Below are 12423 nucleotides of genomic sequence, written 5' to 3' on the forward strand. Positions count from 1 at the left end.
GTAGTATCAGTGCTACAATACAAGCTTCTCATGGATAAAATGTAATTGCTAATTTCATAACTTTGGCCAGATTAACTCACTATGCAACATCACACCCGCACATCATTTGTATCTGGACTCCCAATTTTTAAATGTAACCTCATGATTGCATTGCCTTCATAACAAAATGAGCTCACAACTGGATCACCTGGCCCTTTTTCTTACATGTCTTCATCACCAGCATCCTCTTAGACCTGCAGCTGGGCTCAGCACCCGCAAGCCTCAGCTCAACCGTCTTTGTAGTTTTTAGCCTTCTGAGGGAAATGGGCCTGCTCTGCCCACCATATGCACTGTTTCTCACCATAACCCACCTCCCAAGGCAGGCAGACAATCTCTGCCCTTCTTGTACTGTGTCACTTAATGGGGTTGGTGCTTGCCACATTTCTTATACAAAGTCCAGGGAGTTTTAGGAGCATCCATCATGTGTGGCAGAGTGATATTAACACAGAAATAAAGTTATCTTCCAAAATTTTAGGAAAATTTAAAAAATACGAAGCTTTAAGAAAAATCAATTTAAAAAACAGCCTTCTATAGATCTATCAGGACAAAAAAGCAATAGTTTTCTAAAAGATCTTTCCCATCGTTTTCTTTTACACTTATTGGCCGAAAGGGAAAATGGTGAATTAAATGATTGGAAATGTACTTACTTGGATACAGAAGATCAGAGAACTCAAAGTCATTCACTCGGCAGATGGGCATAAAGGAGGCCCTTTAGGATGCAGAACAGTGAAGAGCAAGGTGTTAGGTGCTACACCATGAATGCAAACATCTTACTTTCAACCTATTTGTCAGTGTTCAAGAGCCAAGTCAGGTCAAAAGTCTACTGCAGTGCAGTCCTGCGGCATTGAAATCTACTTCTATATTGCATTAGTGTTGTTTTCTCTGCATGTTACATCAACATTCATGCAGTATCAAGGTAGTTAGACTAATAAACAGCATATATTCTTGGTGATTCTAAGACTCTTTAAGAACGCAAAGCTACCAAACAATTCCAGACTTAGAGCACCTTAGAATGTCATGTGAGAGCATCCTGAAGAGTGCCAGAGGAAAAGACTGAATGCATGTGAGAACTCTGAACACACAGGAGATAAAGGGAGCAAGCTGTTCTTTCACAAAGATCATACCATTAGTCAATTTAATGTAATGTAGATAAAAAAAGATCACCCTTTACTCACAGATGAGAGTATAAATTTGTGATTGGTAAAAAGCCCTCCATTAGTTGTGGATACATGACTTCTACGTTCACCGGCATCTGAATGAAATAAATCATGAAATCTAAGACACAAGTCAATTAGACGAAATGAGAGGAATCTTCAATTCTAAGAAATCTTAATCACAGGAAATGATCAAATGATATTAATTCATTACCACTAAATCTGAAAACAATACAACTCCTAATGCATGGCTAGAGTTGACAGTAATATATGATGCTCAGTTCCCAGTGGGCACTTAATGAAGACTTTTAAGGGCAGAGAAATAACATCAGACCTTAAGCTAGGCACTTGACTTTGTTGTTCTCTTAACTGTTATAACCCTACTTTAGAGGGACACCTCATTTTGTAAAGAAACAAAACCTTTGCAAAGTTCCATAGTAAACACATGGCAAAAATCTTACATCTTTAAAAACATCCAATCATAAGCTAAGAGTGTCTGTAATACAAGCAAGCACACAGGAAGATCATGAGTTCAAGGACAGTCTGGGTTATCAAAACAGTAAAAATTATAGAGCCTGATGAGACCCCGCAGACATTACATCTTCATGGATCCTCAGACAAATGCCTTGATAATTTCATCACAAAACATGGTCAAGAGAAGTGGTCTTTCTGACTAGAACTACATCGTTTGCCTCATTTCAACTGCTTCAACCTTACTATCTTCTACAAAACATTTGTTTTTCTAAAGACTTGGCAGTTGTTTATTAAAGTCTCTGAAGCCAGAACTACACATCTGTGGACAAACTACATAGAATCAGTAATTTCCAGGTGTCACTGGATCTTCCATTAGTTTTCATCTTACTAAAGATTCTCATGTAAGCTACTATTTATTACACCTAAAAGTCTTCTCTAAGGGAGAGCAATTTTATGTAAGCCTTTAGATTTGTTGGAAATAAAGTCAAACACTTTGTATCCTTTTGGGCAGAGTGCATTGTGAGCAGAACTGCTGTAAACACAAACACAAACATTTTTATCTCCTAACTCACCATGTAGAAGTGCTCCGGCCGGATCCCATACACTATCTGTAAGGCTCTCATGTAGATAGTGTGCAAGACCTCAGGCTACAAGAGAAAACTACAGTCAGTGGCTTAGAGAGCTGTGTCATTACCACCATCACCATCAAATGCTGCAGTCAATGAATGCAAAGAGAAACGGTGATAAAAATCACCCCGTTTCCCTCGAAAAACCTCATAATTTCTCCAAATTTTTGGATACCTTATGGTACATACCAATTTGTTCATATGTAGTGAATAAACAAGGAAATTGGTTACTTATAAATGAGAGTTGGTCTATCCAAATCCAACCCAATCAATTGACCTAGCCCAGACAGGGTAGACAGGTGAGTCTTCCTGAACTGTCAGGAATGAGGAAATGCTGGACCACTCAAGATTTGATTTTTACTTTTTAAAGAAAGATCACTTAGACTAGCCTGCTGCTATGGATAGAAGGTCAACTCAGATTTCAGTTTAGCTGCAACACTTGGAATAATGGCTATGAAAGTAAATGGAGAAATAGTAGGATTTAAAACCCTTGTTTTCTAAGTCAGTAGATCCCAAATGCTGGCCCGAGAACCTGTCCGCCCTGCATTCAAGTTCCTTAGGTGAACAAAGGCCTGAACTATGGTGGAAAGGTGGCAATGTTTTCCTAAAGCTGTATTACTGCCTTAAAGGCCTATCACTCACTCTGGCCATTCTTTCCATTTCAAAGACTCAAGTGCACTGAGATAAACAATTTTGCATTCTGTATGATAAAAGAAGCCTTCCCATATTATAACTTCAAGGCCAACACAGGAAACTGGAGGGAGACTTTGGGATTTTGCTGCGACACATAAATAGCTCATTTTTGCATTTAATAACCAAACATATAAAGAATAACACCTGTCAAAATAAGTCAATTCCCGCCTGGGGCATAATGTAAGAAAATTAATCTGCACGCTTCCAAAGAAGACTGCTTTTAAGCATGCGTGTGTAGGAAACCACTTGGAATAAATCCTGTCAAGCTCTCCAATAAATGATGCCCTCATACCACCACTCCAGTAATATAAAAAATTTAATATACTTTAATATACCTATGTTTTAAAGCCTTTTTTTCTTTAAGGAAAACAGCTGTATTAAAGAACTGGGTTCCCAATGGGATGAAGAAGTTGCCCCACATATAAACTTCATGTTATTTTAAAATTACACCAGGTGAGAGATTTTCCTCTAGATTAAAAATGACTGGCCCACAACAAATAAGAGGGCACTTGCCTTCCTTCCCACACTACAGACCCAGTAGCTTACTTTATTCATAAATATTAGGATCTCCATGTAAAGACAAGTGCATTTCACCTTTGGGTTTGGATAGAGATCATTCTTAGAGAGGTTTTTGCCATCAGCTCCCGTTAGTATTTTATTTCGAATATGAACCACAATCTCAGTTACATTGTATCTGGGGAACGACAGGGTCTCCATTCTGAGGTCTCCTCCTAGTTTAAAGAAGAAAAAACAAAGATCAGAGCTATGCACAATGAATAGTCCTTATAATCTGCAAGTTAGTACTTAGGGAAAAATGAACAAGCTGTGCATGAACTGTTCACAGTAGTACTATCATCAAATATCTGAATTAGGTAAAGAATTTTAAGCCAGGCATGGTAATGCATCCTGGTGACCCCCAACACCTAGGAGGTAGAGGCAGGAGAATCAGAAATTCAAGGTAACAATTACAAGTAAAATTCAAGGCTAGACTGACTCTGTCCTGTCTCAAAACAAGATGAATGTTATTCACACACACATACAAACACACACTGAAAGAAAGGTGTTTTATCCTAAAGTAATTTTTATGACAAAGTAATAGTCATTTCCTGTTAATTTTTCTAACATTCTATTCCATAAGGGATAGAGGCTTTGAGTTGACACACAGTAGGAAAATCATGTTGGCTTCTTTTCACATGAGGGCCAGGGCATTTAACAATATACTGAGAACTACTTCTCGAAGCACAAGACAGGCAGCAGCAGCAGAAGCTAAATATAAGCAATGCTAACACAAGGCAGAAAATAAAAATGCACTCTGACTTGATATCCCACTCAATACACACACAGGAAGATGGCTAATAAGATTTAAGACGCAAGCAGGGGTGAGAGCTGGGGCAGAGGGGAAGGAAGACGTAGAGGGAGAGCAGAAAGAGAGGCTTTAATTTAAGGCAGGAATCCTTTTCACCAGAGCAAGAACTTAAAACACATAAACTAGCAAAAACCCATTTGTCCTAATGTGTGCAGATAATAGATTATTCCTACTGGTGTCCTCTTAAAATAGTACTTGTCATAATTCTGTCTCCCTTACACATCCCAGAGCACAACTGGCAACGTTTGGAGATATTTTTAGTTGTCAAGACAAGAATGCAAGAGCTAGAGGCCAGGCATTCTGCCAAATACTCTCCAATGCTTTGGGTGGCTTCCACTGTGGAGGTGTCTGTCCAAAAGGCCACCACTTCCCAAAGTGAGCAGAGACCCAGAATGAACGTATTCAGTTCCGCAAATGAACTGAAATGGCTTACAAGTTTTGAAATCGACTTTAGGCTCTCACTGTTTCTTACAACAATTATGGCTAAAAAAGAAGCTCCAACAACTTGCCTATCATCCCAATAAAAGGAGAATGCCACCCTAAAACATGGTTGTTAAATAGCGCCCTGATTCTGACCCCCTCTCAACATCACAGTCCCCAGGAACTCTAAAGGCTATTTCCTTCTACTCTAGTGTGTCTCTAATAAGTAGAAGACACTTCCCCACACCACTGAGAAATGCTGCTGTAACCTCATTACTGATCCTATTTTTAGACACTGTAACTGCATAGAATGCATTAACCCCTATTTACAGGACACTGCTATTGTAGAATATTATTTTAAGTTGTGTTACTTCTGTTTATGTTGCATTTGTTTAACTCTGTGAAGCTGTGTTACTGTGCCTGTCTAAAACACCTGATGGTCTAATAAAGAACTGACCAATAGCAAGGCAGGAGAAAGGATAGGCAGGGCTGGCAGGCAGAGAGAATATATAGAGGGAGAAATCTGGAAAGGGAGATCTAGAAGAAGCTAGAGGAGGGGAGGACACCAGGGTCCAGCCACCCAGCTACACAACCAGCAAGCCACGGAGTAAGGGTAAGATTTACGGAAGTAATAGAATGGGAAAAGCCCAGAGGCAAAAGTGTAGGGGGGGGCTAATTTACAAAATGCCTCTGTATATTTATTTGGGAGTTGGGTGGTGAGCCCCCAAAAAAAGTTAAAAAAAAAAAAACAACCAACAACACATTGCTTTCAAAAATATGAAGAAAGCTGTGATGTCCCTTCTAAGTCTTCTCTGCTACAAGATTAAATACTACTTCCTTACATGTGGCCACTCCTTTATGAGACTATTTTTGGAAACCTTACCATTTTTGAGAGAGAAGAATACACATTTTCCTACTCCAACAAAAATCAGTACAGATTTGTACCTAAAATGGAGTAGTTTCTGGCAGTAGTATCAGGCAGGTAATAATTCTGAAGTGGCCGTCACTAGGCGTCCCATCATTAAGTTCTGACACTCCCTCCAGGTCAATGACATCAGAACCCACAGATGAGTCCCCCACCCCACCCCACCCCCGTTCTCCTTGGACACGATGGTCACAAGCCCAGGCCGTTTTACTCATGCTTCCGGCAGCCTACCCTACACTGTAGTTCCTACCACGCCCCCCTGGGGTCGGATTCATCTCTAGAGTGGCTCAGGCAGAAGGAAATACAAGATATTAGGAGGGATGAACAGCAGATGAAGAGACAACCAGGGCCAGGAGGAGGGAAGGACTTAGAACCTCTAGGAACTACAAAGTGTCTGGCTACCCAAGAGTTCCTCAAAATCAAATGCTACAAAAGTTTTATCATGTAGGTATGACTAATTTTATCAATGCCAACAACTTCCAGTCTCTCCCTTCCCCAGGATCAGGGGACAGGGGCTGAATGTCCTAACCCCATAGGATTGCCTTAGTTTTCTGGTAAACCACTCCCCACCCCCCCCCCCCCCCCCACTCCCCATGCCCAAGGGACCAGAGGCTGCCAGGCAACAGCTAACCATTAACATATAAAAGTTCACTTATCGACGGGCAGTGGTGGCACATGCCTTTAATCCCAGCATTTGGGAGGCAGGCAGATCTCTGTGAGTTCGAGGCCAGCCTGGGCTACAGAGTGAGTTCCAGGAAAGATGAAAAGCTACACAGAGAAACCCTGTCTCAAAAAACCAAAAGAAGTTCACTTATCACTATGACCATTCCCAGGATTTGGGGATCTGTACACCAAGAACTTTGGACAACAACAAAATGTACATTTCACACTCTTATACTGTCCTATTTAAATTACTCCTGAAATACTTTGTCAATATCTTTGATAAGTTTTAAGCCTCCCTCTCTGCTTTCGCAACAAGCCGAATCAGACCAAATCTGGAAAAGCCCAGGTTTAATGGGTAAAGCACTCCTGGGTGATTCCCTGGCCCCAGAGAGGAGAAGGGAAGGAGAATGGAAGAACCACGAGTCTGTTTATATATCCCCTGTGGATGCTGCTTATATATCTCCTGTGGTGGTCATCCTGAGCCTCTCTGGGGGAGGAGCAGTGTTTGGCGGGCTCTGAAGCTGTGTGAGGTGGAACTCCCACCCAAACAATCTTCCCTTGTGCTGGTCTATGTTTGTGTGGGGAGGTCCACGTGGACCAGAGGCTATCTCTAATTTTGTTTCTCAAATACCATTCCCCTTATTTATTTATTTATTTAGATATGGATTTATTTATTTATTTAAAGATATGGTCTCACAGGCCTAGAAGTCACCAAGTAGGCTAGACTGACTGACCTGTAACACGAAGTTCAAAAGGTCTTATTAATAAAAAAAACAAAAAACAAAAAAACAAAAAAAATACCCGGAGCCAGATATTGGGGTGAACACTGAAAGATCACAGAAACAGAATAAGCCACAGTCAACCTCGCCTTGCCTTGTTTCCTCAGACTGAAAGCCTCTGAGTCCTCACTGGAATGGATCTCAGCTGAACTCCTGCTAAAAAGCCTCTAGTTCCTGATCGTCCGTCACGCCTTTATATACCTTTCCGCTTCCTGCCATCACTTCCTGGGAGTAAAGGCATGTGTCCTTCCCAAGCAAAAACATGAGATCTCAAGTGTTGGGATTAAAGGCCTGTGCCAGCACACCGGGCTCTGTTCTTGAACTCACAGAGATCCAGAGGCATCTCTGCCTCCCGAATGATAGGATTAAAGATGTGTGCCACCATGCCTGACATCTATGTCTAACTTGGTGGCTGGCTCTGTTCTCTGATCCCCAGATAAGTTTTATTGGACTGCGCAAATAAAATATCACCACACTGACCACCAGACGTCTGCCTGTCTCCATCTCCACAATGTTGAGAACTATCTGACCATGCCCGGAACTTAAAACAAAAGGGCCTGCCTTTCCTAATTGACTTATTTCCACAGATAGTCAATATCTTCTTAAAACATAATACCAAATGAATTCAACACTCCAGATCCGGTCAATCTAGGGCCGAGTATTAACACAGCAAGGAATGACCTCTACTGATTGTGGGTAACTGTAGCACTCATGTAGAAATACATTTACAGTCCAGTGAAAAAACGCTAAGAGCTTCAACATGGCCCTCTTATGTGAGCCTGGATTTCCCCCACACTCTTCTTACATCAATATTTGAACTTTAAGCTATTTTCATTTTCTACTACTGAATTTCATAATTGCAAGCTTTTGTTTCAGAGATAGGATCATCTCAGATCTAGATTTGGACCCTTCACACATTAGCTATTTCAGTATAAATTATAAATGTACGGGAAAGTAAATTATCCTACCACAGGTACAGTAGTTTGGTGTGTTTCAAGAAACTACAGACCTCTGCAGACTCAGGAATGGCTCGGCAAGGTCCTTCTGTAGAAAGAAGTTTACGGATGTTTACATTAGACATGTGTAGACACAGGCAGAGGCTTCTCCACAGTACAGCTCCCTCTTTGCAGAGGAAAGATCTCCGCACAAGAAAAGACAGTTTTTGACCCCTGCCCAGGTACAGATGGCGATGACATGGGAGAGACTTCATCAGTAGAACAAGAGAGCCTCCCTTCACTGTGCACCTGCTCCGGCCACAGTTCCAAATCCTCAGGCACTTCCTATCCTCTGACTAATCTCTTTATAATCAGCCAGTCTAGTCCTCCCTTGTGTTAGGCACACATTAGATTCTGGGTTGTCATCCGTCCCTGCCCCACCCCCAATATTCTGAGGTCAGTTTATTTCGTGGATTAACATGATGAAGCCTTCAGAGGGAAAAGAGTAAACAAGCATTCAATACGTCTCATCTCAGTCCTGGTTCTTGAAACGGTTCATAAAACCATCACAAAGAGGATACTTGCTAAAGCAACCTACACCTGGATTAGAGATTTTAACAGGGCAGTAAGTCTAAAATATCTTCATGATTATTATCACGCACACTCCTTCTGCTGATGTGATGGACACTGCCCCGGAGTTAATCCTTATACAACATCAAATCCTCACAAATGTACAATCGGCTTACCTACCACACAGATTTCAATCTTTTCCACTGAAGTTTCTAAAACCTTTAATAATCTAATGCTCTTTCTGGTTCAAGTGAATCCCTTCAAGACTTCTCCTAAATTTCCAATGCCTCATTACACCTTCGTGGAAATCTCTGCACCTCATTACACCCGTCTGGGAATTTCTGACGACCAGTTTCCCAATCTAAAGCTACCAAGAGGCTTACACCTGCAATTAGTGGGTATAATGACCTCTTCTCATATCCGAATTCTCAGTCTTTCACAGTGCAATTTCAGTTCCAATTCATTCACGAGTATGAGTGTGTGTGTGTGTGTGTGTGTGTGTGTGTGTGTGTGTGTGTGTGTGTGTGAGAGAGAGAGAGAGAGAGAGAGAGAGAGAGAGAGAGAGAGAGAGAGAGAGGAGGCCTTTAGTTTGAGTTCATAGCTCAGACTAAAGTAATTTATATACAGTAAAATGACTCTGACATGCTAGCTCAAAGAGGGCAGATTTCCGCTACTGGCTCCTCTTTCTCCTTTATTTGCAACACTACAATGCAAGGCACAGTATGCACTGGAACAGCTGTTAAATTTTATATATTAGGTTTGGCAATGCAAAACTAAGCAAGTAACTCCCAATTTTAATGAATTAAATAAGAAAGTTCCTGAAAATCGTGGGGAGGGCCTACTGTTACACACGAGTAGAGCCATGTACACTCAGCTCCCTGATTTTGGGTTAAGTATGACATCTTCGCCTTCTGATTCATGATTCTGGGTGTAATCAAGAGATGGAGCAATGGGGATACCTAGAAAAAGGTGACAAGCATTCACCACGAAACAAGTCCCACTGATACCACTCTTGCGGCTCACACCTGTAATTTCAGCATTCGGGAGTTGGAAGCGATAGGATTAGGAGTTCAAAACAAGCCTCAGGAACATGGTGAGTTCCAGGACAACTTGGATTCTTTAGACCCTGTCTCAAGTCAGCACACAGAAGCTTAAGTCAGCGAACCCAGGCGCCCCGAGCCTAGGCCTCCTCCCGCTCCTCCGGCGGCCGCTCGCACTCACCTGCGGTCGCAGCAGCTCTCAGACGACTGGAGACAAGCGAAATAACAAACCAAAAGCCTCCAACTGTTGTCACTTTTCAAACCAGCCGCCTTCGCGTGCGAGGCCCGCCCCTTTCCGCAGAGCGCGCTTCCTCCGCGACGGGTGCCCGGAGGGCTCAGAAGACCCACGGTGGGTGGGGCTTGATGTGCGGCGCGGCAAGCCTGGCCCCAGGCTGGCGGAACCATTGTTCAGGGAGTTGGCTTCTAGTCGGAACTGTGACTCCGCTGGACCGAGGAGCACAGCTGCTTAGGGGGCGGGGTTCCGGGCGGTGTTTACTCGGTTGTCAGTGACTTCCTCCGGAACTTTATGGCCGGTGTCCTGTTTAGCGAGCAGACGGTTTCTGGGTTCTTCTTTTAGGCTCTGAGAGTACAGTGGGTAAAGGAGGTGTTGTCTCTACTGAATCAAAAACATTGTAGAGAAGCCTGCTGTAATAGTAACAATGTCCCTGCCTGATAAGCGTTGATGGGGTCAGATTCTGCCTTGCATATTTGTACGCATCGTTTCACTTAAGGGTCATGAAAGCTTGGGACGGGAACGCGAGTGGGTGGATACGCGTTGTTATTTTGCCTTAGAAAGAACGCTCTACGTTAAAGAGATTGCGTGAGTGACCCAAAGCCACCCACAGGAGTTCAAAAGAAGTCTAGCCGGAATTTGGGTCCAAAGGACCTGAGTCCTCTGTAAGCAAGGCTTGTAGAGATGGGAGGTCTAATAGTTCATTTTGTTATAACCAAATCTCGGGGACCCCCAAAAGACCACCACGGACACCGAATCCTGTATTTAAAAGCAAAGAGCCTTTATTTTCTAGCTCTGACCTAGGTCCCTCTGTCTCTGAAAGCAGAGAGCCGTGAGCCCAGACAGGGTAGGCTTGTTTGTTTGTTTGTTTTTATCATAGCAGAGGTTGGGGTGAGGAGATTTCCAGGGTGTACATGTGCATGTGCATGGCAGAAGAAAACCTTGTATGAGTAACATCCTTGGAGACACCATACACTTTCTTTGAGATAGGTCCTCTAATTGGCCTGCAGCTCACCAATCAGGCTAGACTGAGCCAACAGTGAGCTCTAGGGATGCCTACCTCCTCCTCCCCAGTACTGGGATTACAAGTGCATGCCGCCATGACTGGCTGCTGGGGAACTAGTGCAGGCCTCATGCTTGTGAAGCAAGCCCTTTTCACCTTACTGACTTGTAGAGACCCACAGAGGTTTCCTAGTGAGAAATTATTCAGGGTCCGAGAAGCTGAGCTTGCTTTACCCAGCTGGGCCGCATCAGGGAATGATTTGACCACGGGCCAGTTTACCAGGTATTTGGAATAATAAATACCTAGTAAGTGACTGAGTTTTCTTGCTTAAGCACCTTTTCAACTGAGGTGCCATTTTCTACTTTGGGTAACATAGGTTCACTTGGGAAGTGACTGGTGGTTTCATTTTCTAGTAGATCTACTTCTGGATGCCTGTGAAACACACCTGATAATATCCAGATAATGACAATCAGTTAAATAATGTGAAACTTGAGAGACATCAGAGGTGGAGTTTTTCCATACAAAAAACCCCAAACAAACAAAACCTACTTCATATCATCTGTGTTGTGTCTGTCTCCTCTCTTCCTGAAGTCTTGCTCCTAATAGTCTAGGTTCCCAGTACCTAACACCATACCTTCTATCCACTGATGCGCAGTGTTTGTTAATGAAGTGAATAATTTTCTTAAAAACATCTGTGGAGGGCCTCCCAAACAGCTTGACTACACAGCAGCCATGACAGGCTTAGAGGCCCAGACACAGCTTCTGTGACAGGCTTACTGGCAGGCAACACCCAGATCCAGGAAATGCTATAAGCTGACACCACCCAGGGATCCACCCAGGGATGGGGAAGTACCTAAAGCTAATCAGGGCCCTGAACCCTGGAAATCCCCTCACCCCAACTTCTGCTGTGATAAAAAGCCCACCCTGCCTGGTCTCAGGCTCTCTGCTCACCGCTGCATCAGACAGATAGAGGGACCAAGCCCCAGAGCTTAAAATAAAGGCTCTTTGCTTTTGCATGTGGGATTCGGTCTCCATGGTAGTCTTTTGGGGATCCCTGCAATCTGGGCATAACAAACAACAAAACCTTTTTTCTTTCCTTTCTTCCTTTTTTCCTTCCTTCCTTCCTTTATTATGTGTGTGTGTGTGTGTGTGTGTGTGTGTGTGTGTGTGTGTGTGTGTAGGTCAGAGGACAGCTTTCAAGAGTTGGTTCTCTCTTCCCACTGTGTGGGGTCCAGGGAAGAAAAGGAAGTCATAGGATTTAGTTAAGTGACTTTACCCATGAAGTTGTCTTGTTAGCCCAAGAGTCACTTTTTAAAATGTGATGCCTCTGACAGGAGAAAGAAATTGTAAAAAGCCTCAAAACCATTTTTAAAAAATATGTGCACTTTGATTCTATTTGCCCTCCCAATGCATTTATATTTTCTATGAGAAATAAAGGATGACAAAATATCCCATTCAGTTTTTACAACCCCAAAACAGTATTCTAATATTTGATATGCAGTAG

General features: G+C 42.7%; 1 protein-coding gene across 1 annotated transcript in view; it reads right to left on the reverse strand.

The window, feature by feature from the left end:
• The window catches only part of Nuf2 (NUF2 component of NDC80 kinetochore complex), a 36079-nt gene extending 26020 nt beyond the window's left edge, over window positions 1-10059 (reverse strand). Inside the window, exons 1-6 of the mRNA XM_052737524.1 lie at window positions 9866-10059; window positions 8149-8183; window positions 3581-3717; window positions 2240-2314; window positions 1215-1291; window positions 687-748 (exon numbers count right to left, since the gene is read on the reverse strand). Of these exons, the coding sequence (XP_052593484.1) occupies window positions 687-748; window positions 1215-1291; window positions 2240-2314; window positions 3581-3703 (337 nt within the window). The 5' untranslated portion in view covers window positions 3704-3717; window positions 8149-8183; window positions 9866-10059. The remainder of the gene's footprint in view (window positions 1-686; window positions 749-1214; window positions 1292-2239; window positions 2315-3580; window positions 3718-8148; window positions 8184-9865) is intronic.
• Window positions 10060-12423: the final 2364 nt, after the last annotated feature.

Source organism: Peromyscus californicus, unplaced genomic scaffold, assembly GCF_007827085.1.
Source record: "Peromyscus californicus insignis strain IS unplaced genomic scaffold, ASM782708v3 Scaffold_14__1_contigs__length_90479793_seg_2, whole genome shotgun sequence".
NCBI classification, from domain to species: Eukaryota; Metazoa; Chordata; class Mammalia; order Rodentia; family Cricetidae; genus Peromyscus; species Peromyscus californicus.